At 36.4% G+C, this 20302-nt stretch overlaps 1 protein-coding gene across 3 annotated transcripts in view; it reads left to right on the top strand.

Annotated features, from left to right (window-relative positions):
- BLNK (B cell linker) overlaps positions 1-20302 on the top strand; it is an 88271-nt gene that overhangs the window by 13753 nt on the left and 54216 nt on the right. For all 3 annotated transcript variants that reach the window (XM_015867182.2, XM_015867181.2, XM_015867180.2), the window contains exon 3: positions 15836-15882. In XM_015867182.2, coding sequence (XP_015722668.1) covers positions 15836-15882 — 47 coding nt within the window. The remainder of the gene's footprint in view (positions 1-15835; positions 15883-20302) is intronic.

Genomic DNA, 20302 nt, shown 5'->3' with positions numbered 1-20302 from the left:
AAACAAATAACTAAATAGAAACTTAGAGTGACCTTAAAGCAATCTTAAGATTAGGGCTAAAAGGGAGACATTTTACAGCCTGTCACTTCTGCTGCCTGTCAGTCATCTTTTTAGGTAATAATGTATAAGAACAATATCTATTCATATTTCTTCAACAAAGCAGAAGGCATCTGTAAAGTAAAAAATATCCATATTCTTCAAAAAATGGAAAAAACAAAAGGTATGTAGATTTTCTCAGACATATCTACAGTCAGTAAACTATGACACCAAAATTTGTGCAACTTTATCTGGTTAGAGAACACAAGTTAATTTAGCAATCAATTCATTAATTCATTACACTAAGGTAACGTTAGTAAATAGGCGAATAAAACTGTCCAATGCCATAACCTATCAGTGCAATCCTGTAGTAAAAATCCTGAGTCAGTGCAAATGTATTCAGTTTAGGGCTGGCTCCCTACCTTTTTCTGTGACAGAATCATATTTCTATTAATATTCCAAATGCTGCTGCCAAAAGTGATTTGAGCATAAATTTGTTTGTTTTATTCAGTGGCTGCAAATGATGGGAAGTGCTTCTCTGCTTTCTAGTTTTTAATACTCTGGCATACAACAACCCAATCAAATTCTATATGTCAAATTATTCATAATTATATTAAAATATAGATTAAAGGAATACCTTTTGATCCAGAATTCTTTGTTCTTAAAGTTTACTGATAATTTTAATCAGTTTTTAATAATATCCTTCAAGTCTTGTGGACCTCTCAAATTCAAGGAGCATAAAAAAAGAAGTGGAAATTTAAGCTATTGTGTCACAATGTTTCCGACACTGACTTTCTAAGCTCTGAACTAAACAACAGAAAAAAAACTCCACACAGTCTCAATATTTCCAGTTTTGAACTTCCCATTTCTAGTTTATTCAAATATTCCAGTTATATAAATGCACCCCTTTTGAGAAGAGAACATCTAAGGAAATTGTCTTTAGAGATCTCTTGTGATTTGAAGAATCTTCATTTTGGCTGCTTTTGTACTGCTCCCTTCCTGCAAATTGGGAGATTTTTTTTTATTTTTTTTTTGTTTACAGTGCTTGCAAGTTGGAACTTAATAACACTAATGCCAGATTTTTTAAAAATCTGCCCAGAAACTATAATCACTCTCCCACTGTCAAATACCAGCTGCTAAGCATTTCAGAAGACTTCAGTAGAAGTCTTTAGTACTTCTACTTTCCAATTAACAGTTTCCTGTACAGGGCTATAAATTCCTATTTCTCTTCTCTCTATTTTATGCTTTAAGAAGCAGATGAATGTGGGAAAGAGACACTAAAATTACAAGTTCCATTTTTCTTTGTCTTTTGTTCAAGGCTCTGATCTCACAAAAAAAAAAAAAAAAAAACATCAGGTGGCAGAGGCACATTGTAAATTACAGAATGATTATTAAATGAATTAATTATAGGTTTCAGTGAGTCCTACAGGAGGTCAGCAAAGTCACCCAAGTGAAGAAGACAGCAGGTCTCAATACTTTTCTCATTGATAGTATTTATACCAATGAGTCTTTTGCACCACACAACTACTGAACAGTTATGTCTAGAGTTATGCCTGTTTGCCTGGATGTCGTTCAGGCCACACAGCATTGCCTGATTGCAGCTTGCAGAAACACTAGAAGCAGCAGCATTTTATGTTTCTCTACTAACCAGGAACTAAAGTGAAACAGCTGGTAATAATTTCCTAATGATACAGACTTAGATAAAGCCAAGGTTATAAAATGGGTACTCCATCTTTCTTGCCAAGAGTGGAAGAAAAAGCTCAGGAATTGAAATTTTGCAGGAGAACTTGGTATTTAAAAGGAAAAAAGATGAGTTTTAAAGAAGAGTGAGAGACCTCAACTAATTGAAGGGAAGAGTATCAACCAACTTGCAGTAGTGTTTCCTATGGCAAATAGAGCTTCCTATCCCAAATGACCAAAAGATTACAGACTTTTTAAAAGTCTCTTTTCCTCATATAGTATATCTACAGCAACTTCAACACCGCATATGCCAGCTCTATGAAAGGGTGTTGCATCAAAACCTGCAGGAGCAAGAGTACTGAAGGAAAAGCTGAAAATAAATCTGTAGGTCACTGAGGTATCAAGACAAGAAGGTAAAGCTTAAGACCAGATGATTTTACTGCCCTTACTTCTATATGAAATCTCACATATATCTTTAATGCAGTTGAAGGAACTGCAAGGAACTTGTGTTCATTTTTGGTCCAATTTCTTTTGAGGATTTTTTATTATTAGAAATTCTAATATTTGGAAAATTTAATAATTGGAAAATTTAAACTCTCAACTGGACAGTTTCTCTGGAAAGAACTTCTTAAAAGAATAAAAACAAATGCTGAGTATTTTGTAATCCTGTAATGGAAAAGCAGCAGAAAGAACATTAAAATAAAAACACGGATCTCACAAAGGAGGCTGAACTCAACTCTGGTTCCCTGACACCATGAAAATGAAAAGAAATTGAGCAGTAGTCAAAGTAGAAGCAACATCAACCCAGCTGAACCAGGCGTTCATTAGGCACTGTACTGACTTAAGCATCTTCTTGGGGTTTGGGGGACCATGGTACTCTTAGCCTGGAAGATATTTCTGGAGGTTTCTGGGAAAATGCCTCTTCCTGCAGCAAGACTAAGGCCAATTGATTTTCTATAATTTTTTTTTTTTTTTTAAATTCCTTTGAGGAAAGATGAACAAGATTAAAAATCAGTTTCATGATGGAGTTTTTCTAAGACTGGGCCAGTCATATGGCTCTATTCTGGTTTGAAAAGAGCAATGCATGACTCAACCTAAAACAAGGATATCCTGAGAGAAGCAGAGAGAATGGGAATCATAGGGGCCAGAGTAGGAATACTCTAAATAGGGTTTATTTTCTGTATCTATCAAATTCAGTATTTAACTTTGCATCCAAAGGAATTTTTAAAATAGGCACAGAATTCTCACCATTTAGCAAGATACTGTTAGTATCCATGAGGCATGCTGTAGAACACTCTCATTTCTGTGCTTTGCTTTCTACTTCCTTCCCAGTTCCTGTGTGACTGGGCTTTTTGGCTCAACATATTGCCCCTTGCTACTTGGATATAATCTACATTTTTAAAACATGCCATTGTCTACTTCCTTTTTGACACTGTCCTTGAAAAGCATAAGATTAATCACTATTAAAAGTACTAATGGCTTTGCACATACCCTGAGTTTGTCTGCTCTGACAATAGCAGAAACACTTGATTTTGCATTAAACTTACTTAAAAGTCCTGATGTACTAAAAACATCCGCTATGTTTAACCACTTGAATGTGATTGTATTTTTTGAAACAAACAAACAACCAAACAGATAGCAAATTACAAATGTGTATTTGATATTCTTAGCTGACAAACTATGACCCTTTCATTGCAGTGCAAGGAATATGTTAGTACTTGCCCCAAGTCCCTAGTTTTCTATGAAGAGGGGAGAAAGCAATACTTCATTTTCACATTAAATTGTCTGGCTAGTTTCAAAGAGACATCAGGAAGAAAAGTAAATAAAAATCTGTTAGCATAAAGGCATTCCCAGTTATAACAGAGGGCTTTTAGGGTTATAGCCTGTACACTTCCCTAAATGAAAGTCCTCTGCTAACAACCCTTCAATCTTTGTTAAACCTCTGCTATGCATTATTTATGGCATTATTACTTCTTTTTCCCTGTCCAACTAGATGCTCTTAAAATTTATAGCTACATTTTCTGTTTGGTCTTCAAGTATATTTATGATTATACCCACAAAGATGTTCAGGAATGTGAGAAACTGGAAGCCTTGTCAAACAGGTCATTGAAGACCCTTGATAATTTCCTGTGATAACCCAAAGCATCACACTGGTTCCAAACAGGAGAAATATTCTTTCGGCAGCACAGGTAAAATGGACATAAACTGGTATTTACATACAATAGCTGTATTTTCACAAATTAGCATAGAAAATGGTTCTGAGGAAAAGAAAATCTTAAACATGGTTTTGTATTTGCCAAGCTTCAGTTTGATATTCATAAAATGTTGGGTATGAATTTGAATCAGCTAAAGCCACTTTTGTTAAGCTCAGTGGTACCCAAATCTACAAACTCTCATTAAAAGTGGGGCCAATCCAGAGGTCAACCACCATCCCACCACTCACCTCTGAACACATACCTGCCCACATAAATATACAGATTCACCCTCACACACACAGCAGTGGGAAGCAGTGTTCGCTTTCCAAATACATAGCAACATGTAATGCCATATAAGAAAACAAAATAGAAATAAAAACTACTAGTTACCTTTATCTGTATATACTGTATATATCTGTATATACATTACATGGATGAGTGATTAGTCTCACATGAAAAGGAGTTTGAGAGTACTAAGGGACAAGATAGTTGACTTCTTTACATAATGCTTTATTTTCTTTTAAAGTAGAAATATGATACTGCTGTTCACCTTTATGAAGGAGGTGCACACCATTGTTGATTTTAATAATTTATAAGGAGTCACCTTAACTGAATTTTGGTTAAGCCTACCTGCCTGAAATTTAAAATGAATTTGTTCCCCATCAACAGTACTGAGGAAAAGTAAGCTAATATAAAATACAAATATAACAGTTGTTCTGTGGCCATTTTGATTCATTAAAAAATTAAAATAAAGCACAATTAAAAAATTTTAATAAAGCACAACTTTTCAAAAGCATTTTAACATTTTAATTGTACCAGAAGTAGAGACAAGTGTTTTTGTCCTGTAATTAATTGAGACAAATCATTGCTAGTATTTATAGTTGCTAAATTCAATGTGAAAAGCCAAACTGATTGTTGGTATTTATAATATTTACTGAAGCATGAAGAAAACTCATGTAATCAAAATTGACTGTTTTTATCCAATTTGGTGGTTTAATGTTTGTTGGTTTTTTGTTTTTCTGTTTGTTTTAAATGTACCTTGGATTCACATTGCTACAATACTTAATAGCAAAGTTTATAACACTATGTCGTATTATTTTACAATATCTAATAACTAATACATAATACATAATCATTGTCTATTAGTGTCTCTGGAGATTCATGATCATTCAGAGCATAGCACATGATTTTGTGTTAGAGCTCAATGCTTATCCAATTTCTAGTTTGCATTTGTGTTGACAATAGCATATGACAGTTACTCTGTACTACAATCCTAAAATCCTGATTAAAGTTTTTAAATGGCACAAGCCAAAAAATATTTACTCTAAGTTAAATTTCTATATTAGTCAACAGTAGAGGGGTGAGAAAGGGAGAGCAAAGTCAACAAGTCAACTAGTGATAACTTCTACTTACAAAGCAATCACTTCCATATATAATACCCCTGGGAGACTATTTTAAGACGTGCTTGTAACCAGTCTATTTTGTCCCAGCATAAATGCCACCACTCATTTTAAGGTACTATCATAATGACAGAATTATAGAACGGATTGCAAATATGTGCATCATATTCCTGGAATTAATTTATTTTTGAAGCTGTGTGAATCTTAGATGCTCAGATGTGAAAGCATACTTCCATGCACAGCTTTGACCTCTACTCTTGCTCTTTGCCCATTAATGTGTCTCAGCTGGTTTGTCTTTCAACATTCAAAAAAAACTTGCAGTAGTTTTCAAATCTCAACTTTTCACAAAGAAAAGATGTTTCTTTTCCTTTCTACTCACACATTAAATTTTGCACAAGATTGATACAAAGGTATTCTGCTTCAAATGGTCAGATGGTAATCTGACTAAAATTTAAATGTCAGGTCATTGCCTTGTAAAGAATATTTTTTACATATTTTACATAAGTATTCCATTTCTTTCACTGCAAAAACCACAGTTCCTAACCACTTTAACTTGGCCAGTTAGTCAATAGAATTAAATAGGTAGAAATAGATAGTTGGATTACATTTTGCTCTAAAGGAGATACGTGTGTGGTTACACATATTGGAACAGTAATTTCAGTATTTGGCAATATTTTTTAAAACTTTTAAAATCACCATCAACAAATAAGTTGCTTCAAGAAAGAAACAAAAATATTTTCCTATTAATTCCAAAACATCATCTAATGTCACTCAAGCAGTGCAGAACATACTAAGAGTAGAGTCATATACTTCCAATACTAACACACTTCGAGAACTTCAGGTGTAGAGATGGCCATCACTGTCTGACATAAAGTGTCAAAGAGAAAAGACTGATATTCACATTTCTAAAGATTTACAGTGTTGAAAGGGAAGAGGAAGAAGCAAATACTGGGGGCCCCAGGACCTCAATAAGTAAATAAAGCCTGTGTATTAAGATCAAGCAGCAATATGGAAATAGAGAAGACACAGATACCATGTTTATTCTACCAAGAAAATCTGTACACAAACTTATATGGAACCTAATGTGTGTCCTGAATCCAAAAGTAGATTTCAATTTTTTCTTCTGAAATGCAACTAATAGTACCAAATAAGTATACCAATTCATTTGCCAGTGACATAGACTGTTAAATTTCCACAGTACAGAAGAAATAAGAAACTTTAAAGTACTTTTTCCCTTGCTTCTAACTGGCATTATCTATCTAGTTCATAATATCCAATGAAAAAGGAAGTCAAAATTCAGTTACTCTTCACCTTTGTAGCTGCCCCCACAACAATCCATCATCCAGAAGCATCATTAGCATCAGACGTGGTGCACTGATATGAAACATTGTTTAATGCATTGGAGCAGAGAAGGTTTTAATTAAACCACTGAAGTACACTAACATATCTAATGACATTACAGAAAGTCATCAGGGATACAACATGTACAAGAGCATTATATTTACAAGCTGTCTTTCAGATTTCCACACTAAGAAAAAAAAATAAAGGTGTTGCTTACATCAAAGTCCTTAACCCCTTTGTAGCCAAGTACTTCAAGAAAGTTTCCATAGCTCTGCGGTAAGCATGGGTTAATACTGCAGTATTTGTCTTCAGTTTTGCCCCTTCAAGAGGTGGCTGTCATCTGTTGGAGCTGCTATTGCCATAATACACTCAACAGCACTCACCACATCATCACAGAGAAGGAGAGGGGGTTGCCACTCCACAACAGACGTCTTCCAACAAACACTCACCCCTTAGAAGTCTATACCTAAGCTCCCCATGCTGTCACCCAGTTCAGTCAAAGTGTGAAGCTTCTCTGTAGACACCTACGAGCATTTTTTTTCTCCAGTGGCAGAAATAGTTTTTTCAGATTGAACCAGTGCCACAGGATTTAAGAAGTATTGTCGGAGGGTCTGTTCAAAATTGTCATGAATGTAGAGTTATTTTAGCAGTCTAGGTCTGGTATGTAAGCCTTACATACCAGCAGTGGATTTCATTCTAAAAATGACAGTGTAATACTGCTGTTTATCTACATTACCACAATTGTGTTTGGTGCTCCTTCTCAAACTTGCAATGAATTGCAGTGACATTAAAGTCTATCTTTGTGCAAAGTTATTATATCTACTGTTGAAACACAGCAGTCATGGTGTTGCTAATGGACACAGTAATTATTCATTATTATAACGCTCCTTACTGTGACTGAGTCGGCAAGGCTGAAGAAAGTTACCTGTTATTTTTCAAGATACCTATGCATACACAACATTTTTGTTACTGTATGAACTGAAGATATATCTATAACCACTGTGATTATTAAAATGAAGCTACGCAAAGGAACTAAAACACTGCACTCAGAGTGTAAGATACTACCAAAGGAGTTATAGCAAATCTATCCTGCTACCTAGGGATGCATGCTCAAAGCTAAAATGCTTCCTAGATTTGTGAATGAACATATGAAATTGTTAGCTCAGTGTGAAAGAACAGGCAGCTTATGATGTGGCTTATTTCCAAAGAAAGTGGCCAGCCATGGGAATATTTACAGCTGCCAAAGTCACTGTTCAGTTTCCAATTGAGCAAGGACATTCATTTCTTATATTAATATTAGCTACTTCTGGTTCTCTTCATCAAACTTTCTGTGCTTACAACTACACATATGGTCGGTCTTGATCTTTCAAGGCTATTCTCACACAAATGTTTTGTTTTCATGCTGGCTGTTGCAGTTTTAAGATTGCTGACTGCCTCTACTGCATTTGCACTGAGTGGTGACATGAGTCCCACAGTTTCTGTAGAGTCTTCTCAAGCTCAGCTGCTTCCCAGCACTTCTTGTAATAATCATTACTTGTGTCCAGATGCAGGAAAGCAGAAGGCAGCTGCTCTTGCAGGCAGTGTCAGCTGGGAGCACTTCTGTTCAGTTCCCAGGCCCTTAGCCAGCAGGGGCAAGTTGAAGGCTCAAAGCTCCAACACTTTGTGGGATTCTCCAGGATTGATCCCATTGCCTCCAACTGGCCAAGAGACCTGTGCAGTCTCCACAGTCAATTATTTGTCCTGTACAGCAGCCTTTAAGTAGGATTATGACTTAACTTTCCCTAGTAACAAGGGTCCTTGCCGGTCTCACCTATCAGTGACCTGAGAATTGATTTCTGCTGCACTATTTCCTGTTTTCATTTTCATCCTCCCTTGTGAAAGCGTGATGGAAACTCTTAATCCCAGAGAAGAGAGAGGTCTTGTTCTGTTCACTACACTATGAAATATTTTCCACTGAGCCTCTGCCATCTTCACAGGATAGCACACTTACTTTTTTTAGATCAATATTCAGATACTGAAAAGCGTCACCACCACACCCAGTTCAGCTCATCTTCCTTCATGTACTCAGTAAGCAAATTAGATTAATTAAAGCAATAGTCTCATAACTGGTTACAGGGCAGTGCTTCCCATTCCACCTTTCCTATGCTTCCCCACACCCAAGAGGACAACTTCTCCTCTAGGGTTACTTTTCAGCCACACTACTTCCCTAATTCAGTTTATCACAACTGCTGGTGACAGCATAGGGGAAATAGAGGAAGCAGCATACAGAGAACTTCTCTAAGAGGTTCTAATGACTGAGAACACAGCTTCAGTGCCTGATTTCACAGAAACCAAGATAGCTGAAGGTACTGTGCCAGGGCTGGGTCTTCCCAATGACAGTTTTCTTATTTACCCTCTCACCTCCCTCCCCAACCAGAAGTTGTGTGCCCCACTTCTTGAAACATCCCAGCTCACTAGCATTTTGACTAAGACAAAAAGCATTCCTCAGGACAATAATTCCTAGAGCTGGCCAAAAATGAAACTTCTCAATTTCAATATTTCCCCCTTTTGCTCGTTTAGAATGAGTGCTTGAAGGTTTCCCATAGAAGTAAAAATAAAATTAATCAGAACCACTAAGCAGTGGCATTGATGTGCTTCATTTGAGACTTTCACCTTCTATTAAAAATATTAAAACAGAGCAATTCAACTTTTTTTTCTACATTCTTAACTGATAAACCTGAGTCCATCAAAACTGTTTATTTAATTGATATAGTATCTTTAGATACAAATGATTCTGATATAAGTCTGGCTTTTCTGAATTCTGAGTACATGTATTAAAAAAAAAAACAAACATATTTCCTAATCTTGCAGTCCACATTAGCACCAGACTCTGCCAACTTTTTCTGAGGCTGAAATTCAAAGTCATAGTATTTTTCCATATGTGGGGTTTGTTTCCCTTTTCAAACACTGAAACCTCACTTAACTTGCTAAAGGACTTAGCAGCGCATGACTGTAAAAATATGGGAACTGGAAACTGGTTTTATTTTCTGTGTTCCAGTAAGCATCCTTTCAATAAAAACTTATAAATAGAGAACCCAGCCTACAGAACATCACTATTAGTAAAAAAAAGGCAGTATACTTTTTGTTGCAGAACTTCAGAAACTTATCTCTTCATCCAGAAAGTCTAAGACAACTCAGAACTACTATATTCTAGGAAAAAATAACATGAACTTTCCCATCTCACATGCTAGAAAGATTTATATTGCAGATCAGGCCTTACTGCCTCAGACCACAGCAGTTCTCTGCAGGCAGCTCTCAGGGAGGACACCATTCAGCATACAAGATTCAATATGACAGGTTCAAAAAGTCTTGGATGCAAAATGCAATTAGTTCTGGGTGTAGAACGGGCTGGAAATGCTAGGTCACACCAGATAAATCACAGAAAGATCCACCATTAGTGTGTAGAAGAATAAAGGATCAACTAGTTTAATCTTCACTGGGACTCCTTCAGCACCAAATACATAAATAAATGTGTACACTTTAAGTACTCTTGCTGAGCATATTTCCCTCAAAATAATATAAACCATGGGGATTCACTGAAGTACTACCACAGGAAGATCTCTCTTGAAGGAAAAACAAATTTACGATACCTCAGCAGTCAAATAAATGTGGCAAGGTATGCAATGCAGACTCCTCAGCCTTGGAGTTCTGGCAAAACAATGCATATTATATGTATTATGTATATGTATTACATATTAAATGTATAATTTTAATATGCATTAAACAATCAGACCATCCATGGGGGGAATAACTTGTTTTCACTTAAAATGGTAAAGCAGCGTTGCTACAAAACAGATCCCCAGAGGTGCTAAATATTGTCAGTTTATCCTAAAAACATCAAGTACTCTGTTTCTTCTGGCATGATAGAAAACCAGACCTCAAGCTCCCACAATGCTTTAAGCACAGCCCTTAAACAGTGGTAGAACAATAGCAGCAGCAGTTCCCAATGGCTGTCAAATCCACATAGTCTGTCCCCCCATTGGTCCTGTTTACACCAAGTTTTCCTGAGTATACAACTTCATTTGTACTCTGGGAGTACTTTTCTTCAAGCCAAATACAGAGATGGCTACTGTGAAATCATAGAAATAGTACATGTATCAACTCTGGCATCATTTATGTGACTTATCCTTATGATTTCACTGCTGGAGGACCACCAGCAGTGAGGAAACTCCCTGGCTCCAAGTGCAGACTAAACCTCCACACTGCAGCCAGTCTCGTGTTATTGTGGCCTCTTCCACATGCAGACCTGAAAGGTCAGAAGTGTATCACCACAGTTAAATGCCTGTACCAGGGATCCTGCTGGGATAGATAAGCATATCACCCAGCTGTGGCTGGCATGACTTAACTAATCTTGTCCTTACTGAGCAGCTCTGTGACTAACAGGACTGCTGATCATCTCTGCTTTATGTTCAAGCAGTAGGCTCACCTCTCCTAAATCACAGCAGCTGTTTCTTATACCACATCTATAACTGACTTCAGTTTCATTGTTTCATCACAGCCTATCAACATTAGTTGTCAACTAACATCATTCTTTGTGTTTTGAATGTGACAGTGGCAAAATGATAGAGGCAGTCTGTCATGATTCACTTGAAACCACACAGATCTGTCTCAATGGAATTATGCTATGTTATCTACACTTATACATACACCTCAAATATTTACAAAACTTGTTATGGACTGAAAATAGCATAAAATACAGATTTAAAGCAGAACTGAACAGTTCTTGCCATAAATTCTCAGCCCTGGAAAAATAAACCACAATTTTTAACTTATTTTTGCTCTCTTCTAAATATGCTTCCACTGAAGCACATTTCCTTCAGATTCGTGCTCATCTTCACCAAGCCTTCTCCTGATAACTTTTGTTTTAGACAGACTTGAATGGTAAATGTTCAATTTCAATTGCACCCCTTAACCACAATAGTGGCATCTGGAGCACAATTTTAAGGGATTTAATACCTTATTTTTGCATCATTTTGTTCTTTTTCCTGTTTGTTAGTCCTGTATCTATTGTACATACAATAGCAGGGGAAGTAAAAATGAATAAAAGCTTTATTGGGGTTGGTGCCATGCATAGTTTTAGCAAGAGATGTATAAAAATACAAATGTTTTTTGAGTAATATTATGAATGACAAATGAAATTATCAGCTATGATTCAGGAAAAAAAACAAACAATACTTGAGCACAGACTTTAGCACATGAACATATTCTTATCTTCAGTGGGAACAACAGAAAGCATGTTCCCACATGCTTTCTTGATTCAGACCACTTACATCTTGCCTGAACTTGTGTGAGGCTTGGCACTTCACCATGACATCCTGATTCTCCTCCCAGAAAATATCTCAGTAACACCACAGCTCTGAAGACTGACTTCACAGTTCATAAGTAATTTAAAATTTGGAGCTACCAAACAATAACCTTTGGTGACCCTGCTGACACTGTTTAACTCTCCTCAACTTTTTGGATGGGAATGTATTAATCCTAACATCCCTTCCAGACCTCTCCTCTTTTAATGAAGCCATTCATCAGGATGACAACTTTTTTTTTTTTTTTTAGTAATATTTCACTTAAAACAAGACACCAAATATCACAAGCAGATTAAAGAAGTGCCTACTGAAACTGCAGTTCCTTACAAGAGTCTCAACCTTTTAGTATGCTACTCAAACTCATAAAGCCTCTTCACACACAAAGTGCTACTGCTACCACTAGATGTCAGCTTTACACACTTTAAAATGGACATATACATTTGGAATAGTAATTCTACTATTGTCACAATAGGAACATATGTCATTATTTCTGGATGGAGGTTTAATTTTCAGGATTCCACCTCTGGTGTACTACTTTCCCTTCTGCTCTTTTCCCTGTGTTTCACAGTTTTCCTTAATCTAATGAGGATATTTACATCATACATTTGTCCTGTGAGTTACTCAGTTTGAGGAGCCCTGACAGACTCAGCCAGATCTCTCTGGTAGAATTCTATAGCTTAGACTATGTTTCCAGAGGACAGGACTGAGATCTTATTTTTTAAAAGATTTTTTACTAAGGAACATTGCATCTCCTCTAGCCACTTACAGATCATCTTCTATGCTTGCTAGTTAATAGGGGATATCATTAGCACTCCCTATTACAGCTCTATGGCTGTTCAGACTTCCACTTTCATTGACTGCCTGAATGTGGATCATATATTTATACTCCAAATTTGTCTTTCAGAATTGAAGTGTAGCTGTTCAATGACCAGATCCCTCCTAAGCCTGGCTTAAGGCAGGTCTCCATCACACCAAATGATGCTATAAACAAATCTTGACATAAAGAAGTTCTTCATATTTAATATAGAGCCTTTATAAAATATTGTGCTTTTACTTTGCTGTAACATCATGAGATTGCATTGAGCAAATAAATCTGGACCAAAAAAAAAAAAAAAGAAGAAAATTAGAAGGAATTTGCATTTGTTATAGTGTATCATCTTCAAATGCAGGTATACTCACAATGAAACAACCTCATTTTATAGCAATGTTCTCTGGAAAGACCAATGCCCAAAGGTAGCAGAACATAATTCAGACCTATTGGAAGTTAATGACAAGTCTGGCATTTTACATACAGCTTTATTGCACAGATATTGACAGCTTATCTAGCCACACGAATGGGAATTTTTTTGTTCATTTGTTTCACAAAGATCAAGGGAATCCCCTCATCCTAATTCACACAAGAAATGGTCTTTTCAGAATCCTACTGATCCTATAGGGTTCTCCTGGATTGCTTAAGACATTATTTGCAAATGCAGCTGTATTTTTCTTATACAGTAACATATCTACAAGGAGGGGCCGAGAAGAAATAGAAATACACATCAGTGAAGTTCAAAATACAGTGGAAAAGACTGTATCCCACAGACAACTCTATCAACAACCTCCTCCAAAAGCCTTTTTAAAGTAAAGCCTCTATTTAAAATACCCTTCGCATGATCTCACTTAAGAGCTGTGAAAGCATGACAAAAATCCCACCAAGAAAATAGTAATGACAATGTGGCTGTCAGGCCATATACACCTTATGAAAGCCTTCCTCAGAGAACAGAAGGTTCTTCTACTTCCAACTACTAGAGGGAGCACGTGCTCCTCAGGTTGTGCGCTACTTGGGTAGGTAAGGATCCCAAATGCTATTAGTTTTTACTATGCACAAGGCCACTTAAAATTTCCCTCCCCACCTCCCCCCCCCCCCCCCAAAAAAAAAAAACAAAAAAAAAAAAAAAAAAAAAAAAAAACCAAAAAAAAAACAACAAAAAAAAAACAACCATTGAACCTACTCACAGCTCTGCAGCTCAGGTTTGTGCAGAAGTTTTAATTCTCTGCTTTTATGCAAAACTTCTGCTTCTTCAGTATCCATGCTAGCAAACAACTGCAGCAGCACATGAGCAGGCTCACATCCAAGGCATGCCTCTGCAAGTAAAGGAGTGGCACACCTGGAACATTTGTACCACAGCAGCATTTCTCCTCTAGCACAATATTATCCAGTGAACAAAGCTGGTTGGCTTGATTTGCAAGCTATGTACTGAGATAACTAAGTGACCTGCTATACAAGTTGATGTCAGACCATTGAAAGAGTCAACAAAAAAATGGCAAATCAGTACATCATTTGAAAAGAATATAACATATATGCTTTCTAAATTGCTCTCTAACATGATTTATAGTAGACAACACAATGAGGATCTAGAGGGACAACCTGGAGGGTTTCCCTCTGGAAAAGAAAATACTTCAACTCCTTCTGTACCACATATATATCAATTTGCATCATATTTAGCCGTATTAATATGAATCATTGGCAAAGTATATTATAAGCAACTACAACGGGAGTAATTGACAGTTTAAACCTGGAAGTATTAGTCACCTCCCACAAGCTACTATGTAGTTTCATGAAAGTTTATTATTATTATTATATTTTTGCACTCGTCCCTAAGATCAGAATTTTGTTGGGAAAAAAATAATAAATTGGGGGGAATAAATAAATAGACATATGATCTTCCTAAATAAGACAAGACAGCTTTCAGCTAGGCCCACAGATGCCGATTTCCTCAGACTCAAGAGGAATTAGTAGTTTAATCCTCTTACTATAGCATGTCTTTAGGGGGGAGAAGAGGAAAGAACCAAGCTAAAACCTTCTGTAGAAACTATTTACCACTATATGAAAGTTTGGGTCTATAGTTTCATCAAATAACACACTCAAATGATATTTAAACGTGCTTCATCTGACCACAGAGATAAACTGTGCCTGTGCAGGAAGCAATACTTACAGGAGAACACTACCTAAAAATTATCTGGATTTTAGAGAATAGCTGCTGGAAAAACAGCAAACAATGGGGCTGAAATCACCAAGCACTAAAGTTTTAAATATACTCTTTTTTTTTTTTTTTTTGGCAAAGAAAAGAAAATACAGACCTTATCATTAAAAGGATAGTTTCGATAGTTTCTTCCTCTTATTTACAAGATTAAATAATAGGAGTGGAAATGGCCTTTCCATTGTTGGTCATTGATCTGCAGAGGCAATTTGGTGACTCATTATCAGCTGATGAAAACTGAATGAGCCCAGATGGGCCTGTATGACAATCAGTCCGCTGGATATAGCTTGAAATTTCCACAGGAATTTGGTGATTTTTAGACCTGCTAGATCATCTACTAATTATCATATATTCTTCATGTAGATATGCAGCTGCTTTTTTGTTATAATCACAGGCTAAGTACTAAAAGCAAGAAGTTCGCTAGTGTCTGAAATGCTGTATGTTCACAACAAATATACAACAAATCCACTCAACCACTGCTACACGGGTCTACTGGTCTTAGGTAACCTCCCAGAGAAACTCTGTAGCAGAATTGGAAGGAGGCCACAGCAGCCTGCTTATCACTTTCTGCATGATACATTAACCAGCATTATTTGGCCTGCCACATGCCTGGTTAAATTCCAGTTTAACAATACTCTGTGCTACCTGCTTCCCAGAAAACTTAGAGCAGGTAACTAATAAATCGTTAAGCATTAACCATTATTAGACAAACATGTAGCTACGGAACAGAAAACTTTTTTCTGGTCTTTGCTTATTTCTCTTTTTTAAAACATTATGAAGTTTAACTTTAAAATACAAAAAACTGTTTTCTCTTTTTTCAGAATTTATCAGACTATGAGCTGAGCCGATTCAAAATAATGCATCAGCCGTAAGTTCTCCATTCTTTTCTGCTTTTCCATGAACTTACTAATGTTCTGTTGCCTTTTGACGGTTTCTCTGCCAATAAATAGGGAAAAATGAGAATAGAAACTTTCTCTTCATGTGAAGGCCTTTAATTGATTGGAGGGGAACCTGCTTGGAATTAAGTTCCTGGAAAGTTTACATGACTGTGGTTCAGATCAGCTGACGAAAAAAGCCTTTTCTGCAGCAGCTGCAGGATGATAGCCATCCTCAAAATAGGCTGTGACAACCACAGGATTAGGAAAAAAGTACATGTTCAACCTTTCCTGGAATACATAAGCTCTTCTCCAGCAGTGTGTGGAGTAAGTTTTTCAGAAATGGTTAATCTGCTGCTTGGATACCAATTTCAGTGATCAGACTGTCAATTCAGAGCACAAAAGCCTGAAGCTTTTGAGAGGTAATAGTCTGCCCAGCAAAATGAGTTGGGTATAACAGGAGGGCATTGTATATTGCCACACATGACAAAACAGAAACAAAGCAATAACTGCTTGCCCAAATACCTTTGTGTTCCATTATTAAAGTTAAGAAAATATCAGGGTCTAACTCCAGAACACTTAAGTTTCTGCTGTTGATTCAGGATAACTTTCCTAATATTAGCTGACTCAAACATTGCTGTAACATTATTCTGAAAGTTAGAGTAACCCGATAATACTGGTTGCAGATGCCAATAACAACAAGCTATTGCTACTCATTGATTACATCAACTGAGTAAAAGATCTGTATATACGGGGGTGATGTATTCCATCTACTGCTATAATTACAGGCAGTTTCATGTCTGTAATTTTACCTGTCATTTTAATAAAATATTGACTAAGTGAACACAGATGCAACAGCTAAGAAATCATTCCAATAGCATGTGACAAATCAGGTTATTCAGAAGATATCCTTAAGGTATATTAATTCTCTTGTATTTCTGCATAGAAAATAAATACAATAGTGTTTTCTGAACTCAGGAAGAGTACAGTCTAATACAAAGTGAACTGCTCTCTTTCACCTAATGATTGCTATATTCTCCACATAGCAACATTTTCCTTGCTGGGAAAACGCTAAATCTATTTACAAAATAAGATTTTTTATTTATTTATTTATTTTTCCAAGTTCCACTCTACTTGTAAGAAGCAAGAGGAACTTGGAGGCTTCTTTAGTCATTAAAATCATATTCCTATTGATAAGAATTTGATGAGAGTATAAGTTAATATTCTTCTGGGTTTGTTTTAATAATTAAATAGATGAAATAAGAAAATGTCAGAGGAGCTTCTGGTGAGGTAATTAAGTCTAGTGGGATATCATTTTGACAGGAAATATAGAGAATATGAATATAAAGTTAACCAAGAACATGACCTCTGTTTCAGTGAGATACATGACTACTACAATATTGGAGCCCACAGAAATCTACTGAACTGAGTCCAAGTGCTGTGCTTGTACTAATTTTTGCATTCAAGCTTTGAATTACAAAATTGTAAACAGGAATCACAAAGATATTTCATAATAGGAATTCAACTATCATATATAAAACAAAAGGCTAGCAGATCAGTCCACCATAACAAAGCAAAATGTATAAAGTGGGTGTCAAGTCCCCAGCACCAACTGCTTCACACTAAATTCAGTTGCTATTACATCTTACATACTGCTAAGACAAAATTCGCCAGTTTTCAGCAAGCAAACAGTTTACATGATTTAGCTTAAGCTCCACATTGATCCATCTGATCCAGATCAACAGATTTGTTCATATAGCAGGTTCTCCACAACCAACCAAAATACTACAGACAGATAAACAGGAAAAATACAATTGCTAGATAAGGTAAGACTAAAATACTGTATTTTCTTCTGTCAATGACCTGGTTTCTACCTGTTATGAAAGATTCTTTATGGGGGTTTCAATAGAGAGAAGCTGGTTTTCCTGAAGTGCTCCCATTTCCCAGTCTTATTCTCACTAATGAAACATCTGATGTTCTTCAGGTAATCTTGATATTATTAAGAATTTTATGTTCTTCTAAAATATATATATATGAACATAGAGAGAGAGAAGGAGGGAGAGAGAGAGTCTACAGGGCTGTAAATACTTTGTGAACTAAGACATTCAGATGTTCTGTATAAAAATTTACCTCATGAGCAATGATCTCTCAAATATTACTCTACATTCAGGAACACTAAGAGGAAGCAGATATCAAAATCAACTTTTTATCACTGATACCTTAAAATACTGGAACTTCAGTACCTTAAAGATGTGTCTTGCCATCTTTATTTCCCATTTTAATAAGCAGCACACATAAGGCCAGGGCTTATAACTGTATACAGCAAAACTGACACAGAAGATGCAACTTAAATACATCCATAAATTGGAAGTGCATCTTGAGAAAGCAACATAATTACAGCTCAGTCACCTCACGGTAGATAGTTCAAGTGCATCATCAGATACTTCAGCAGAAGTTATTTCACAGTGCCCTCAGGTTACTAAAGTTTCACCTTCCCAGGAAAATAAAAGGCCTCCTTTACAGCTAATGTGATGAGAAGTACATCCAAACCAAGCTTAAAAATCAATTTTATTCTAAGCATGAGCCCTAGGAACAGTTTTCCAAAGTCAGGATGAATTCTTTTACCACAAAATCAGCTCTCTCTATCACATGTGCAAATACAAAAGCCTGCTCTGGCTGTGTCAGCGTGTGAGGCAAATGAGAAATCTTCACCATCAAATCTGACACAGGACATCAAGACCTGAGTTTATCATCTTTACATATATATGTGTGTGTGTGTGTGTGTGTATTTCAACATGCAATTCTAGAAGATCTTGGGTCAACTGTGATTAAGCTTTGCTTAATTGTTGTGTAGGAAGCATCTGAATTCTTTTTCTTCAAATAAATATCTACCAATTTTCATGGCTGACAAGAAATGTTGCTTAATTTATCAGGAATTTATAGTATATGCTGAAAAAATTGCTATTCATGAATCAAGTAAATGTCATGTAGCTAAGATAGATTTCCTGATTACTTTCTAACATCTATTTTTCATTTGTTTTTAATTTTTTAATGAGATAATGCCACGCTGAAATTTTTCATCCTTGCCTTCCAAGCCAAGGAAATCTTTTTCTGACACATATGAATAAATTCTGAAGTGTAAGAGACGTTACAAACCAAAAAAGTGCTTTCATAATACTGAGATATTCCACTTGAACTGGATGCACTTGCATAATTCAAACTGTAAGAGCTAGAATTGAAACTGCAAGAGCTAGAAACATTCTACATTAACTTCACCTTCTCTCCTCCACCTGCATTCTTCTACTAAGGCAGACAAATAAGCTGATGCTGAAAACTCGCTTCTCAGACATTTTTTATTATAGCTGTCAATGTTTAAGCCCCAGAAACAAGTTACACTACCCATGCTCCAGGCCAATGCATTAGATAAAAAAGCCTGGATCCCATTTGGAACTAGCTCAGGAGAGTGCATATGGCAAAGTCACTAGGAGCAAGGGAGTCCGATAATAATGATTAAATCTGAATTTTTAGAAAGGTGGATTTGAAAGCTTGCTTTGCCACAGGCTTCCTAAGCAAAGCCAGGTGAACTGTTGCAGCATTCCTTGCTTCCTTTGCCACCTGCAGAGTGTAAATAACAGCATTTCCCTACCTCACAGTGGTGTTATAAAGGAGAAGCATCCATTGTTGTGATGACCTTACTTAATATGATAGGGAGCTGTCTGATAAAGCTGTACTGCGGGTGAAAACTGTAAATTGCTTTCTAAAGGCCCTATTTCCAAGCAGTGTTGCCACAGAGCCACAAGAGATGCACACACTGAAGACATCAGTGTGTGTTATGCATATAACAAGATGAGCGGTCAGTAACTGCCAACAGATCTCTGTACTGCCAGGACCACTGCAGGCTGGCAGCACAGAGAGGTGCAAGCAGTCAAAAGAATCGGTGCTGCCAGCAGAGCCCCAAGTTTGTAATAGAGAGCTTCCCATCACTTCATTCCAATGCCTAGTCAGACACCCAAGTGCATGCTTCCCTAGAATCATTACTTCAAATGCTTGTACTCATAATGCATTTTCTTCTGTTACATTTTTGCTTCTCTTCAAAAACACAAGAAAATGGAAGGCAAACATTAAGGCAATAGTTAAGCTTAAGAACAAAACAAAAGAAAATTCTGGATATAAAAGAATAGACTTCGGACAGAGTGCAAGGTAAAACAATTTCCTAGGTTTTGGTGGTGGTACTTGTATTACTGTTTAATGCATTCTTTGTTAATAAATGTAGGGTATACAATATTTCAATTTGAAATATTTTGATTTCTTGCTTTTATTTCTATGAATTAGTTTGACTAACCAAAGTATTTCACACTGAGGGACTAGTACCAATAAAACCAATGAGATTTCTATGAGAACTGGGCTGTTTCC

The sequence above is a fragment of the Coturnix japonica genome, chromosome 6 (assembly GCF_001577835.2).
Source record: "Coturnix japonica isolate 7356 chromosome 6, Coturnix japonica 2.1, whole genome shotgun sequence".
NCBI classification, from domain to species: Eukaryota; Metazoa; Chordata; class Aves; order Galliformes; family Phasianidae; genus Coturnix; species Coturnix japonica.
Note: the sequence above shows the minus strand (reverse complement) of the source record. Positions and strands in the feature narration are given on the sequence as shown.